We start from the raw sequence: 16,896 nt of genomic DNA on the forward strand, positions 1-16,896 counted from the left end.
CGTGCACTGGTGGTAACGGCTTTGAAGTTCAGTCTCACACTTCTGGTCCCAAGTCCCCTTTACAGTCATTCCCACATCCGCATTACTTCTCGAGTCAGCAGTTGGATGGTCTGCTTGCTTCTGAGGGTGATCCTTGAGTCAGCCAAAGTTCCAGTGCAGCAGAATGTGTTGAAAGTCTGGTGAAGACAGAGGCCAAGGTTTAATATCTCATTGCAGTAATGTATAATGGGAGTTTGGGACCAGCTGAGTGAATGCACTGATAAGAAGTATAGCTCGGGGAAGCCGAAAACCATTCTTGTTTGGGAGGATGCAAAAGCTCTTCTCTTCCCACCTCTCCTCTCTCTGGCCGTGTGCAGCCTATGGCTGAGATGGTGGTGAGACAACCTGATCCCAGGCCTGCACCCGTGCCCTTTTGCAAGTGGGTGTGGCTCACCATGTGATATGTTTCCCCTTTGCCGTGTGAGGAAGCACCGAGCCCACAATATGGTTGAGTTCACAGGCTCAATCGTGTGGAGAATTTACGGAACTATTTAATATGAAAGGCATGGGTCTGTGCATCTAGTTTTTAAGCTCACTATTGCCCATTATCATCATCATCATAGGCAGTCCCTCGGAATCGAGGAAGACTTGCTTCCACTCTAAAAGTGAGTTCTCAGGTGACTGAACAGTCCAATACGGGGAATTACCGTTCTGTCACAGGTGAGACAGATAGTCATTATAACCTTTTGCCAACCATCCAGTTAGATTCAGAAATAGCTGAATTTTCCCCTGCTCTCGCAACCCACCTCCTATACTCGCACATCTTCCACCTTCTATACCAAAAGCTGATAGCTCAAAGGTGTCTCTTGCATATGATTGCGATTGGTTCAGCTTGATTGGGCAGGCCTTGATGATGATTTAATGGTGTCATACTGAATTCAGCCATGACTCGTAGGAGAGACAATAACCTGCCTCATTAAAAACACTATAAAGAAATGCTAAATTAAATTCTAAGATTAAGATGCTATACACAATAATGAATGAATGGTTTCACCAAATTGAGGACAGTATGGATAATTGACCTTGGCTGCGTCCTGCAGTTTTCCTGCATATTCTTCCCTTGGAAAGAAAATACACAGATGGTTCTTTAGTGCATTAATTAGATGCATGTGTTTTAAAAAGTGACACTAGCTGTTTGATCTGATTGACTGGTGGCAGTCTGTCATGGGTAAAGAAGACTGATTTGAGGCAACATCTTGCAGCTTTAAACTGTGGGTCATGTTTTTACAATAGAATCTATCACAGTTTGGAGTCACCTTAAACCTTGAAGGAACCTGGAATCCACACCAGAATTGGAGGGACTGGGGGGGCGAGAGAGTCCAGTAGCTATAATCCAGCCAACATGGATTCTCCCTGGCACCTGGCACAATATGGTCTTTTAGCACAACCCTGTTCTTTTCTACCTCAGAGGACCAAACTCCCCGATGGTAAAACTGGAACCAAAGCTCAGATGGGAGGCAAGACAAAGTAAAGCGGGATTCCTGGGTAAATGGACAGGCCCGATGATAGATCTTGGTTGCACAGAGAGTACAAGAGCAAGGAGCAGTGGAATAGTTTGTGTCCATGAGCAAAAAGGCCATTCTGTAATCTGCCAGTGATAATTTCAGGAGTGAGTTGTGAAGGTATCACTCACAATTGCAATGAAGCTGGTGGTCACCATTAAATAGCTGTATCCAGAGACAAATTTATATCTTCTGTCCCCCTTTTTAACATTCTTTATGATGTTACATGGCTGTTAGGGCATCTGAGAGCAGTCTTATGATGGTATGACATAGTTGGAATTAGATTCATGTGCTGCTCCCATGGTATAAATGGGGTTTCTGTTTGCAAATCGTGTGTTCAGTGGGTGTGAAAGTCATTCTTTGTGGAGTAAACAAGACTTCTGAATGTCAGACAATCAACGCCAAAGGACTCTGTATCAGGTGGTTATCATCATGCATCAGAACACACTTTGTGCAGTGGGAACACTGAACTGTCTGGTATGTTGAACTCTCTCTGTCTGCCTGTCTTTGCTCTTGCTATCCTGCACAGCTCTTCTCTGTCTTCCAATTGATTAGATTACACCTTCTAAAGTCCATGCCCCAATTCAAACCCGTTAGCTACCGCACGAGAAGGAATACAGTGGCTGTCTTTGTGTCCGTTCAACCTGAAACAATGAGGCTTTCCAAACTAAGAGGCTAGTCTTACCCAACACCGTCTACATCTATTCCCCCAGCTATTGGCATTGGGCTGACCAATAATAACGTCATGTCCCACTGCCATCTGGAAATCACCGACAAGAGGCGATCTGAGTCAGCATTTAGCTCTGATCTGAAATCAGAGCAGCTCTGGTCTCCTTGTGCTGTGTGCTTCAGCCTAGTGACAGATTTTGCCGTTTGAGACCACTTTGAGTGAGGTTAACCCAACCCCATTTTAAAAGAACCTTTGCTTGTGAAGTGCCTGAAAATGTTGGTTCATGGTTCTAATTTACATTCAATCTTTTAGTACCTGTAACCCAGGCCAGTGGAGATTTATATATACATATAAAATAGAGGCTCCTCGCGCCCCCCCAACCATCTTAGCAGTGGGTTGGTGTAATCTAATTGTAATAATGAACTGGAAGATGCAAATTATTGTGGCTTTTCAACATTTTGGCACAGGTTATGGCTCTTGCCAAAATGGCAGATAATCTGTGCCTTCTTGCTCATTGGTGCTTGGTGTCTGGTGCAGTGTAGCTTGCCTTGTGGAGGTTATTTGGTGATGAAGTTCCTCCCTCTTCTCCCTCCTCCCCCACCACCACCCGTTCCTCCCTGAATGTACTCACTGTCACATTCTTCTGTGAATCAGGGCTCGGAATCATCCAAACAGTGTTGCCACGCTTTCAAAGGAATAGTCTAAAGCACTCTTTATTCCCTCCCCCCACCCAATTTAAAACAAAATTAATTACGTTTTATTATTTTGAAAGATGAGCACTCGCAAAACACAACTGAAACTGAAGTCAGCTTCTTTCTTTCAGTGCCTTAAGTTCTTCAGGTTCCTGAACCAATCATTAAACCTTTCCCTGGGGCCTTGTCATAATTATTTCTGTAACTTTGTTTTAAAAGGGATTGGATGTAGAAGTCATAACAGCAAGTCTTAGGATAAACCGCGCATCATCACATATGATGTTACAATGATAATGAGTGCTGGTTGATCAAATTCTTACCATATTGCTGTTCACCGTGAAAATCGACCTTGCGTGCCTGTAACACAGCCTGTCTGCTGGACAGAAAAGTGACTTGCATTCCCGGAGCACCTTATCACATTTCTCAAAAACATCGCAGAGCTCTTCACATACAACAAATTACTTTCAGGTTCAGTGTAGGCAAATATGGCAGCCATTTTGCACGCAGTGAGATCCCAAAAGCAGCAATGAATTATTCTAAATTTGCTGGTTGAGGGAGGAATATTGGTCAGGGCACTGAGAGAACTCCCTCCCGCGCTTCAAAATAGTGCAGTGGGATCTTTAACATCCACCCAAGCAGGCAGACGGGACCTCAGTTTAACACCTCATTTGAAGGACAGCAACTCTGAACGTGCAGTGACATTGAAGTGTCAGCTGAGATTATTTACGCAAGTGCTGCTTGAACCCACAAAGGTGGGAGTAGCATCAGCTGGCACTACAGTGGATGGTCTTTAATGATATGCTCAGTAATGTCTGCTTGGGAACAGGGTTGAAGATTATCGGGCAGGTTCACACTGAGCTGATCAAACATCCCACTGGCCAGGCTACCTCGTACTGACCTTGCACTCCCTAATTAATGCAGCATTTCTGTTGAAAAATGTTACTGTCATGCAAAACAGCAAGAAAACTTCCTTCCTCATTCCTTAGAAATCATTTATTTAATTTTACTTCAGCCGTTATCTGGAGTGGAGCCAGATTACACGTGGACTTGTGCGTTACCAGGAGTGAAACCCAGACTGCATTCTTCTGCAGAATAAGACTTGGGATGAACCCCGGAAGAGTTAGAGTGCTATGATGAGGTCAAGTGGGATCTCTGGCTAGACTGCCTTTCATGTCTGACTGAATATAAACCCCGTGATGCCCAATAAAACCAGGACAAACCTACTTCCCTCTGGCTCTTTTCTCCCCACCCCTTCCTCGCTTTGATCTGAGTTAAGAATTCTGGAACATTGTACTCGGCTCGTGATATCTGATCGGTATCCTGTAGGCTTGCGAGATTGGTTCTTTCATTCCAGATTTGTCTGAAATTGGGTCATCGAGAAACAAAAAGGAGTCCTGCTACATAAGTGCAATTTTATTGTAGAGTAACTCTAGTTTTAACCCTGGCTGGCTGGATTACCCTGGCCGGCTGGATTTCCCAGACCTCTGGAAACTCAGCAGTTCAAGAGAGGCAAGGACAGCTTTGGGGAAACGGTAAGTGCTTTTACAGCACTGCTTGTGGGCCAGGAGGAGCAGGAGTACTTATCTCCTTCCCTGGGATTGGACCCTCCCCATCAGATCACCCCCACAGAAAGACCTCCAGGGTCAGGGATCAGACCGCTCCTGCCCCCCCACACTCCCAGGTTCCTTACCTGCGGCCTGCTTCGAGTGCTGCCCGCCCGACTGGAAGCCAAGTGTGTCGATCAGGCCGACTCCCGTGCGGGGTCCGTTCAAATCATCATCATCATAGGCAGACCCTCGGAATCGAGGAAGACTTGCTTCCACTCCTAAAGTGAGTCCTTTGGTAGCTGAACAGTCTAATGCGAGAGCCACAGACTCTGTCACAGGTGGGAGGAGAGCATGCCGGGAGATCTCAGAGATGCAGTGATCGTGACCATCTTTAAAAAGGGGGACATGTCCGACTGCGGCAACTACAGGGGAATCTCCCTGCTATCAGCCACTGGGAAGGTTGTCGCTAGAGTTCTCCTCAACCGTCTTTTCCCTGTGGCCGAGGAGCTCCTCCCGGAATCACAGTGTGGATTTCATCCCCGACGGGGCACAAAGGACATGATCTTTGCAGCGCGACAGCTGCAGGAAAAATGCAGGGATCTTTGACACTGTCAATTGTGAAGGCTTATGGAGCGTCCTCCTCCGTTTTCGCTGCCCCCCAAAAGTTTGTCAACATCCTTCACCTGCTCCACGACGACATGCAGGCCGTGATCCTTACCAGCGGTTCCATTACAGACCCAATCCACGTCCGGACCGGGGTCAAACAGGGCTGCGTCATTGCTCCAACTCCGTTCAAATACCAAGAAAATGTCAATGAAAAGTTAAAGCTCCACAGCATTCGGGGAAACAACTCCGCCCTCCCCCCCCCGCCCCCCCCCCCCCCCCCCCACCTCCCAACCTATACAACCCGCCCTTGTCAATGTCAGGGCCTATGATTCTGCTGCTGGGATAAGGGAATTAAATTGACCAGTGTCAACGTAGGGAGCTGGCTCAAGGGTGCTGTTCTCCGAGAATCTGAACTAAAGTGTAAACTGGCCTCCTATGTCACTTGGGATACATCAGGATTTGGACCCAAAATTCCACACATTTCCAGGAGTCCCAGGACTGGTTTGGACCTGAATTACTGCACAGAATAGATTCCACTAGAATCTGATCTTTACACAATGCACAAAATGACTCCATGAGCGGCACCAATGTGTAACGATTCTCCTCACCAATTCCTATCCCTTCACTCCCGCAGCGTCTTTGGCATTATGGCACGATCACACTCACGTGCAATATGGTTTGCATCACCACATGACTTGTCTGCACCACACTGCACACCAACATGTTGCAGTGGGCGTGTGCTGTCCCTCAGTTGTCCATGTCAAGAGGTACCTCCATCAACCTATCTGACGCAGAGCCAAGGACACATCAGTAGCCTTCACAGCAGCTGTCCCAGTGAGTCAGTACACTACTCAGTGTCGTAGTGAGTCATACAGATCAGGAAGGCCCTAGGTTCTGGGTGGAGTGAGCTGATTAAGTTGGGCCAGCAGTAGGAACGCTACACTTGGCCGTAAAGGCCCCAGGGTAAAGAGGGGGAAATTCAGGACAGAAAATCTCTTGGGGCTCTGCAGGACAGTGCTCTCGTATCGACATTGGCAGAGGACAGGAGGACATTTTGTATGTTGCCCTCAGCAATCGCACAGGTGCACTTCATCCACACGCCACTCTCCATGTGCCCCATGGGTGATGGGGAGAAATTTGGTAAAACGGAAAAAGAACCTTAAAACAAATTATTTTTGACGTGATCCACATTTATTTTGAAGCTGTTCTGAGATCTAATTAATCCTATGCTTCTTACTTTGTACATGGAGTGTACCACTTCTTGAGGAGTCTGTCCCTTTTGCAGCTTGAATACCATGTCTTCAACTCTCCACTTCTGGTTGCCATTGAGTTTGACATCGCTTGAGATAGAGATGCCCAGCTGGTACTTGGTCCTTCGTTCTCCTGAATGCAGCTGGTCACGCCAAAGACAGAGGGACTCCCGTTGTCTCCATACTAGCACAAGGACGTGTGTGAAGTGCTGTGACCTGTGTGTCAGGGGTGGCAAAGATGGCCCCATCGAATGACGATTCACAGCAATGTCTCATTGATTTTGCTTTTAAAGAACCTGAGATTTGCTGTAACCCGAAGGCTTTTATGGGCCCAGGCAGTATGTTGTGCTAAATGCTTTTGTAAAGTAAGAAGTTCATTGGAGGAGTGACCTCTCTGCTTTAAAAGGTTTAGTACATCTGCCTGAAAGAACTGAACACAACAATTTGTTAAATACCGGACCACAAAACCAGGAGGCACCCCTTCCTTGATCCGCACGCCTATCCCCGTATCCTTTTGATATATCATAACTGTCCCCGTCGTGGTGTAATCTCACCCTGACTCTGTCCTCTCCCGCAGCACGAACAATCCATCAACGTCAGATTACACAAAGAACATGACGAATGGAGCAGGATTTTCTCCACAGGCACTCTGCACAGGCCCATACACAGCACTGTGCACAGGCACATGCACAGCACTGTGCACAGGCACATACACAGCACTGCACAGGCACATACACAGCACTGTGCACAGGCACATACACAGCACTCGGCACAGGCACACACACAGCATTCTGCACAGGCACATACACAGCACTCTGCACAGACGCATACCTGTGCACACATAAATATACACTTAGACACATATACACTGACACATAAACCTACACAGGCACTCATCTGCATGCACAAGTATGGACATAGACACACAGACCTACACAGATGCTCAACGACACACGTACGTACTGGCACTGAAACCTAAACAGGTGGATACCTACACATGGACACATATACCTACACGTAGACACATATACCTACACATGGACACACATACCTACACATGGACACATATACCTTCACATGGACACATATACTGCCACACACATCTATATACACATCTTCACAAACACACACACCTATAGGCACAGAGGCAGCACACACACATTTATATAGATGCACATATTGATAGAGACACTCCCCCTGCCTCCCATACAAACACAGAGGCACAAAAGTAATTAAAATACAAAACTGTGCATAAAAATGAGAACAGATATTAACAAAAACAGTTGGAACAATAAAACCTGCCTCAGTTATTTCTTGATTTTATTTCCTGTTAGGCCAGGCCAGGAGGACAAGGAAATTGATTAAAATATTCATTCGCACTGCTATTGCCTCATTAAAATACGCTACTCATTTGTAGAAATGTATTTTTTAAATTGCTTGTGTTTGACTGTATTAAGTTCTACAAATATACCACTTCTAGTTCTATTTCAGTGTCCTCTACAGAAATGTTCCTTTTTAAGATAGATGAGTTTCTGCTATGTTTTGCAAGTGTATCTCTTTCAGACCCCTCACCCGTCTTCCCTCTCCTACTGCCATTTTTGACGTTCTTTTCAATCGTTGAGCTCGTTAGTTGTTTCCCTCAAGCCTTGATCCACATGTCCCTGTAGTCTCAATCACAAACAGATTGATGGTGCTTCTCTTTAATTTACTGCCAGTTCTGTATCCCCCTCCTCCCCCTCCTCAATCACCATGGTAACTCAGTGTATGCATCTCACATTCGACCTCTGCGTCTCTTTGCGAACTGTATCTTGTACGTGTAAGTTCCTGGAGCCTCTCCCATCCGGTGCTTGCTGGTGGTAATAGTCCAATACAAAAGATGCGAAGGCCATGTGGCTTTGCTGTGGTGGGTCCCCTATAGGACTGTCCGCTTACCACACTGTCCACCGCTGTTAAGCCAACCACTTTTTGATGTCCATGTTGTATCTGCAAGAGGATGATTGGGGCGGGAGGGGGGTTCATATCACCAGATAGATTCGGAAATTTTGTCCCACTCAATGCCACCTTATAACTCATCAGCAAGCCATGAGTCTGGGTGCTCGCGAGTCACGAGAACCTTGTCTTTTTGTTTATTCATATGGCGCTATATGTGCCATAGTCAGAGAAACAAGGTTGGCACTGCCCTTTAACGAGGGAGCCATGAGTAGGAACAAGGAGAAAAATGCTTTGAGAATCTGAATGTGGCGGCTTTGATCAATTGAGGACTCGTCACCGACTCTGTCCATTCCAGATAGGCGGTCCAGTGACGGGCATATTATAAAAGTGACCGTGGTGTTGGAGAAACAAGAATCCAAAATTCAGAAACAGATCTGAAGTTTGTTTGCGGGTGTATCCCAATGTTTCTCATGCCCTTGCATGAGTTATTGCTCCTTCGCTTTAACTTCTCAAATTCTGAAATACAGACAAAAGACATTGAAATATTAGATCACGGGAACACTGTTTTCTGTTTGGTGCGAGGATTCTTCTTTCATTTAAAGTTACTTTCTCCTTTTCCCATTCGTCCTGTGCCGTACACATTCTATGGTTGAGAGAGTGGGAATCATTTCCCATGACCTCCGTCAGTGCCATTCCAATATCTCTTCCTGCCAACCGTTTTGGAAGTGACCCAGCAGTGCCACTAATAACGTGACTTGGGGCTTGTCTCCCCTTCACCTCTGGCCCTTTGGAGGCCTACTGCCTCTGGGCTCCATTCACGGCCTGACTGCTTGTGGGATCTCGACCAAGCTGGCCAGCAAAAGAAGGCAAGGGAATGTTTTCATGGGGAAGAGTTATCCCAGCTTGGTTTCTCCCCCCGCCAAAGATATTAATCATTCAATGGTACTAATAATAGCCTGGCCAGGGGTGCTAAAAGTCTCCTCTTAAGGTGCATTGCGTTTGAACAGCAGTCAAAATTCAATCCCCATTGGAGTCCAATTCTGTGTTGCTAGGGGTGATAGCTTGCCCCATTACAATGATTCATCCATCATTTTCATGCTATGTGACCAATATCACAGTCTGGTGGCCATAATTGACAATTTGCATGAAGGGTATAAAAGCCAAATAGTCATCCATCTGTGGAGGCAAATGTGGACAAGTTTATCACTGATGGGTGACCATGGGTTTTTAGAAACAATGGTGTCATTTATTACCAATTGCACATTGGCAGGCCAAGCTGCTGCCTAACGTTCCTCTGATGACCAGCTGGGCCTGCTGAAGCCCCTTTCACTTGGGACTCCGTGTAGCCATTTTACATAGAAGACCACGATCAATGCGAGGCAACAAGTCTGGCTTTGAGGCGTGAAAGGAGATGGCGAGGGTCCCCTGTAGCACCCCCCTAGCATTCCACACATGTTTGTTGTGGCCAGCGTTAGCACAGGGAGATGAGGGGATAAAAAACTTGACATGATTTTGGAGACTGTTGTAGACGGAACATGGACAACCAAAATATGGCATATTGGTGGCACTTTATGGGTGAATATTTAGGAACTGGTGTAAAGTGGCATGCCATTATGATTTAAGTGTGCAAAAAAAAAGAAAAACCTGAGAGCAATTTACGCGAAAGCGTGGGACCTCTCCATGTTTTATGATTCTGTGCGTTTCTTAAAGTGGGCCTGAACTTGTGGATCGGGGATGTGAGTGTGGCACAGGCCTAATATTGGTGCGTGCAGTACCTGTGCCTGAATGGTTACCCCCTCTCTCCCCTGTCTCTCTCTATCTCTCTCTGGCTGTCACTACTGGCAAGTCCTTTTGTACCCATTCCCTTGCCTGTGTCTGCATGAGAACCTCCAGTGTCCCTTTCCCCCACCCCCCCCACCCCACCCTTCCCTCCCCCATATGTTGTCCATGCCGCAACTCTGTCTCGTCCCATGTGCATCCATGTTCGACTGTGTAAGGTCTTGAGGCTGCATCCACTTCCAAGCAAAGGAGATGCACTACTTGTTGGTGTAGTCAATATTTCTTTTCCAGTTTTTTATTTTTTTATTTTTTTTATTATTATTATTTGTTTTCCTTTTTTCTGCCAGGACTGCTGCGATGTGACAATGTGAGCCACCACATTCTGTCACATCGGCTGGAAGTAACGCAGCATTGAAGTGGGTCCCTCCCCAATCCGTCTGGGCATGCTAGCGATCCTCCAGTTATATATTCCTATGTGCATATATATATTTATATATCTCTCTACCTTCTGCATGGTGTCTGTGAACTGATAGATGCATCTACTTGATGGATCCTTGTAATATCTTGAAAAGGCTTCGTACAGTCGATATACCTGCACCACAAAAATTTCATTAGTGTTTCTCATCTTTATTGTTCCCAGCCAATTGGACACCTCTGATCCATCACGGATGACAATCAATGGACGCACTTCAATTGCAGTCTTTTTTTCCACGACTGGCCAGCCAACTACACCCATTCAATGGATTTGGTGGCCAATGTTTTCATTTTCCATCAACAGTTGCACTGGACTGGGTTGGTCAAGGCCGCCATCTTGGTCACGACTGCCTGCCGCGTTGGTGTTATTAAGCGGCCAACGGACAACTGAACGTTTTGTGGGCGGCCGGGATGGGAGATAGGGCCATGGGTCAGTTTTTTCACCAAGGTAAAGAGAGAAAGAAAGCTCTTTGGGAATATTAGCAAGACTCATAAAGAGCTTTTTTTTTGTGTAAAACCGGAACTGTGTATCCTCTTTCAATGAGTTGAGAATAAATGAAATCAGGCAGCCAAAACCATTGACTCAAGTTTCCCCCAAGCCTGCCATTCATTCCGGCAGACACAAAATTTGGAAGAAAAATCAAACGTTATTGCCACAAAATGGCATTTAATCACTAAATGAAGCCATGTGTTCGGCAAGATTGTTTTTTTCAACAAGGGCTCACTATCAGATTGAGGGGGGAAACCCTTTAGGGTGTTTAAAGAATGATCCCATCCAGCAGAGATGTAGCAAATAACTGGTGTCTGGGTACCACAGTATATTTGTTCTGGCAGTTCCATGTCTCTGAATCAGAAGGAAATACTTTATTTCCTGTGCAAGTTGGACCAAATGGCACTCTTTCAGCTACCTATTCAGTTGTCAATGGTGATGCCAACCAACCAGTCCATTTTTGATGACATCATTCTTAGGAGGCAGGTACTGCTTTCACAGTGATAGATGATTGGAGCAACTATGCTATCCCTGCATGTGAATCTTCCTTATTTCATTAATTAATGACAGATAGCACTCCATGGTAGATGGGCAGGACTGCTGTGGGTCGATCACTAAAGAATTGTTTTTAAAATGAGCAGTGTCAATAGAAATTGTACTGGAATAGCACTCCAACCCTGTTGATCTGGCTGTCCAGATGATGTCATCCAAAACTGCCCAACTGAAGGAGGCAGTTCTATTTGGAGCTGAAGAGAGACATGGAGGAAAGACCATCAAAATTGGTTCAAATTCATGCATAGTTAACATAGTGAAAATACTCTTGAAGGATGGTTGCCATGAGAAGCAGCGATGTGTTAAGTCGAAAAAAATAGTACTGTTCCTTCCAAGTTGCCCTTCTGTGAATAAATTTAAGTCGAATTTTTAAAAATTGTCTTTGTTAAATAAAGACAAATGTTTTCCTTTATGGAGATACTTGGGGGGAAAAAAAAGTTTTTATAATAAAGGCACAAACTCATTGAATTTATTTTAGTTACTATGGAGAAACTGGTGGGCAAATCATCTGAAGCTTGAGGGATCTAGTTTAGCTTCCTCCTCTTGTAGAAATCCCCTGTCAGGCACAGACCATAATGCCCCTGCTCAAACAAAATGGCTGTTGCTGTCACATGACTGAGAGCTCTGCATGTGCCTGTATTTCTGGAATTCACAATCTCGCCCCCTCCTTACCAACACACATTTAAGATGAGAAACTAACTAATAAATTTTTGTGTCTCTCAATGTGCTGTGATGGGTCTCAGACTGGTCACTGAACACTTGTGCTACGAATGTGCTTTCTGTGGACTCATTTTGTTACTGTGCTGTGTCGCTCAACTGCTGCCAACTCTCATTTTCTTGCTTGTTGTTACCTTTCTGTGTTCCGCCCTCAGTTCGGCGCGTTCCACCTAGGTTCTCCATCAGCCCTCCGCTCAGCCAAGAGATTGTGCCCGGTGGGAGCGTGAACATTACCTGCGTTGCCGTGGGCTCCCCCATGCCTTACGTGAAGTGGATGCTGGGAACTGAAGATCTGACGCCGGAAGATGACATGCCTGTTGGCCGGAATGTTCTGGAGCTTAACAGTATCCGGGAGTCTGCTAATTACACCTGCGTGGCGATGTCCAGCCTGGGGGTGATTGAGACAATGTCACAAATTATTGTTAAAGGTAATTGACAGAAAGAACTTTCATTTATATAGCGCCTTTCACGACCTCAGGACTTCCCAAAGCTGAAGTACTTTTGAATTCTCATCACTGTTGTAATGTAGACATGCAACAGCCAAGCTGTTCACAGCGATGTCCCATAAACAGTAATGTGATAATCTGTATTAGTAATGTTGGTTGAGAGATAAATATTGGCCAGTGCACTGGGGATAACCCCTCCTGCTCTTCTTTGAAATAGTGCCATGGAATCTTTTACATCCACCTGAGAGGACAGATGGGGCCTTGCTTTCATGTCTTATCCAAAAGATGGCACCTCCGATAGTGCAGCGCTCCGTCAGGACTGCACTGGAGTGTCAGCCTAGTCTCTGGAGTGGGACTTGCTCAAGGACCTGAATCCTCAGAAGTGAAAATGCTACCAACTGGGCCTCGGCTATTTGGTTTGGTTTCAGTATCCTGGTTACCCACAATAAAGCCACCTTGATTTGTTTTTAATTCCATAGATCCAAAGGTCATGCAGATGGTATAGGTTTTATATTATCGACGGAAAAGGGTCAGAGCAATAAATATTAAGGTTCAAAACTTTTTCATGTATATTTGAACTAACCATGTCTCGCTATTGATATTTTCAGCACTCCCAAAGCCTCCTGGAACTCCAATAGTGGTGGAGACCACTGCCACCAGCGTGACTTTAACATGGGATTCTGGCAATCCTGACCACATCAACTACTACATCATTGAATACAGGCCCAAGAACACGGACTTGCTCTACCAGACCATAGACGGCATCCAAACCCTACGCTACAGCATCGGCGGATTGAGCCCCTACTCTGATTATGAGTTTAAAATCTCTGCTGTCAACTCCATTGGTCAGGGTCCACCCAGTGAGACGGTGGAGACAAGGACTGGTGAGCAGGTGCCCTCGAGCTCTCCGCGGAGCGTCCAGGCACGGATGTTGAGCGCGACCACCATGCTGATTCAATGGGAGGAACCCGAAGAGCCAAACGGCCAAATCCGCGGGTACCGGGTCTACTATACAATGGAGCCACAACAGCCCGTGAGCAACTGGCAGAAGCACAATCTGGACGATAGCCTCCTCACCACCGTTGCCAACCTGATACCACAGACGACGTACAGCGTCAAGGTCCTGGCTTTCACCTCTGTTGGGGACGGGCCACTGTCACCCGAGATTCAGGTCAAAACTCAGCAGGGAGGTGAGTTGTATTTGGTGATTGGTCGCACGGTGTACATGGGGTTGTTTGGCATCTTTCACTGCAACACCAATGGTTCATAGACGAGAAAACGCCAGGTCTGAGACATCTTTTTAATAATGTATTTAGTCCCCAGCACAATATGACCTAATCCTGGCATCTGCAACAAATTCAAAGTGAATGTTTTCTACTTCCTGACAGCAATCATTACCGATTTAGTGGACAACCATTGGCAGCCTTCACCCTTTGACAACCGAACTGGGAAGGTTTGTTGATTTTCCGTAAGAGGTTGGGGCTCGTGACAACGATAGGGCTTTGGCAAGGAGTTAGCTGAGACACAGAGCGAGAGAATGCAAATTGATTGATTTGGTTTGGCAGTTTAGTTCTGTGTAGTGATGATTTTTTGGGGAAATAAACTCTGCCCTCATTACCTGGTCTGACCTATACTCCAGTCCCACACCAACGTGATTGACTTGTCACTGCCCTCTGAAATGGACTCGCAAGTCACTTAGTTTCAGAAGAAGGACCACCACCGCCTAAGGGTAATGAGGGATGGGCAGATGTTGCCGGCCTTGCCAGCGACACACCTATCCCAAGAATTAATTTAAAAACTGAAGCAGCTTTTGTTCTTGCTTGATTTGGACAAGTGTGATTGAAGACTCAGTACAAGGAATCTGCCACTTGAGGACTTCCAGGGCTCTGATTGGTCAGATAACGTTGCTGGCATGGGAGTCACCCTACTGTGCAAGAGTGTTTATCATTTTGGGGTGCGGAGAGGAAACGAGTCGGAGCAATAACAGAATGGTTTTGTAAAGCACATCAAGTAGAAATCACACAGTGACATTTGTAAAGAATGTGTTGCCATATTCATTACTAATAGCATTGTGTTTGTAGGGGGCAAGGAAGAGAGATTGTTCTTTGACCGAGCTCAGTGATGTCCTCTTTATGCCAGAACTCATCACTGGAGAAGATGCTGCACAGAACCTCTGGACATTACTTCAAGCTTCTAGCTGAGATACCCAGAGCTGAATGGCATGGAAAGCACCCAATGACAGGCTTGAATCAGCGGGCTGGAATAGTAACTTTGCCCAAATTTGTGGGACTTTTCTACAGGCCTGTCACTCCAGCAGATGAAAGCTTTAAGTTGTTCAGAGCTCACCCAATGGCTTGTTAAGTTTATCCAGTCAATAGCTGCACAATATCGATCAAGATGATTCCAGATTCTGTCCCTGGTCTGTGCTGGGTTAGCTGGTCTCAGCTGAAATTGGCCTCAATCGCTCAGGGTTAGGGAGTGTAAAATTGGTTAAGGCTCCCAGCAGCCCAAAGAAACGGCACCACAGCCCAAGAGTTCATGCCTTCAGGAGGAGGAAAAGCAACAAAACAAAAATGTAATTTGTTGAACTAAATCCAGATGTAAATTCCTCAGGAGGTACAGTTGCAGCAGGAATTGCGAGAGATGCAGTCCTCCGGGTGACCCGTTTCTCCCATGTCAGCAACATTTGCAACACGTTTTCTATTATAGTACCAGTCACAGGTGGCAGACTCCTGTCTTCACGTGTTACTTCAAAACCTTTTCTGGCAGACAGAGAACAGTAAAGATACCACGCGTTGAGCCGAGCGTGATGAAGCTTGTGGGCTCCAGCTAGACCTTGGGTCAACAAATGCTATTGCCTTTGTGGGAGCAAAAGGGCAGTGTCTACGGAGACATTTGATCACGATCAGATAAAGCGATGAGATCATCTTAATGGTCCTGTCTAACCTTTCACATAATACTCAGGGCAATTTATCAATCTGAGCAAAAAAAACACGCACACAATGTGGGGTGATGGCAGTCGAATTAGATTCCATTACACTGCGTACACAGCGGTATCTAGAAAAATGCCCTTCCCCCTTCAACTACTTAACGTTAGATTAGATTTGGACTATTGGGTCTAGTGTGCCGTGTCATGTCAGCTGGCTCTGACCTGTGCTGTGGTGCATTAAGTCTGACAGTCAGCTTAGGGTGCTGCCTGTTATCTGCCAGCTATTTCTTGAGAAGCAATCAATACGGCAACAAGCTGCTGTTACAAATCACTGCCTCATCACAACGCCAGCGATAGCAGAAGTAATAGTAGCGCTTTGTATTGGAGAGGGATTGGAAGTTAGTCCTCTACACTGGTGGCTCGTGGAAAAATGCACCACCCACAGTGAAATTCAGACCCCTCAGACCAGGAGGAGTTAGGTGATCCGAGGTATGGCAGCGGTAGTGGTGCAAGAGTTGAGCCAAGAATCCTGGGCTAGGGAAAGAGATCCGCAACTGTACCCGCTCCTAATCACTATCCATTGACTCCCGCTGGAAAGTGCGCTCCTCCAGTGAGAACACTGTGATGCCGTCGATGCTGGCTCACTGTCTGGGCACTTGCATAAAGAATGGTGAGTTGGCTGAGGTGCTGGAGGGCTGCTGCCATGTCTCAGTACTTTCAGGAGAGAACAGGAATGAGAAGGTGTATTTAAATCTGGGATTTAGTCACAGCAGTGATCTGGTACGAGGTGAAATGGAAGACTGTCAATCACAGCGGCAATTGAAACACCTCAGTATTCATGCATCTCAGCATCTATTATCACATTGAATTGCTGTCCACTTCTTCTCATTAGTTCTGTTACACATGAATACATGCTTAATGTATGTGTATAAAAACGTGACCTCGAACCCCAGCACATTGCACCATTCCATTGGACCTGGAAATAGGAGTTTGTAAATATAGGACTGCATTTTAATTTTGTAATTTTTTTTTTACAAATTGGATGTAACAATAGATGCCTATTGTGCCGACAGGCCTTATTCATGGCAAGTCCTTCCTATATAAAATGTCTGCTCCTAGGCGATGTCTGACCTGTCATTAGAAACACAAGAACAGGGAAGAGCTGAGAGACAGCCGTAAGTGTATAAATATCTGTTTCCAAACTCCTTTTGACAGCTCAGATGAACCCAGTTCTCTTTCAAACTTCCAAGGAAGGATTGTGAAGTGAGGGA

The 16,896-nt window shown here is 45.8% G+C and overlaps 1 protein-coding gene across 18 annotated transcripts in view; it reads left to right on the forward strand.

The window, feature by feature from the left end:
- The window catches only part of LOC139228683 (receptor-type tyrosine-protein phosphatase S-like), a 592,821-nt gene that overhangs the window by 316,452 nt on the left and 259,473 nt on the right, over nt 1-16,896 (forward strand). For all 18 annotated transcript variants that reach the window (XM_070859939.1, XM_070859924.1, XM_070859930.1 and 15 more), the window contains 2 exons: nt 12,406-12,678; nt 13,305-13,886. In XM_070859939.1, the coding sequence (XP_070716040.1) occupies nt 12,406-12,678; nt 13,305-13,886 (855 nt within the window). The remainder of the gene's footprint in view (nt 1-12,405; nt 12,679-13,304; nt 13,887-16,896) is intronic.

This window comes from Pristiophorus japonicus, chromosome 18, assembly GCF_044704955.1.
Source record: "Pristiophorus japonicus isolate sPriJap1 chromosome 18, sPriJap1.hap1, whole genome shotgun sequence".
NCBI classification, from domain to species: Eukaryota; Metazoa; Chordata; class Chondrichthyes; family Pristiophoridae; genus Pristiophorus; species Pristiophorus japonicus.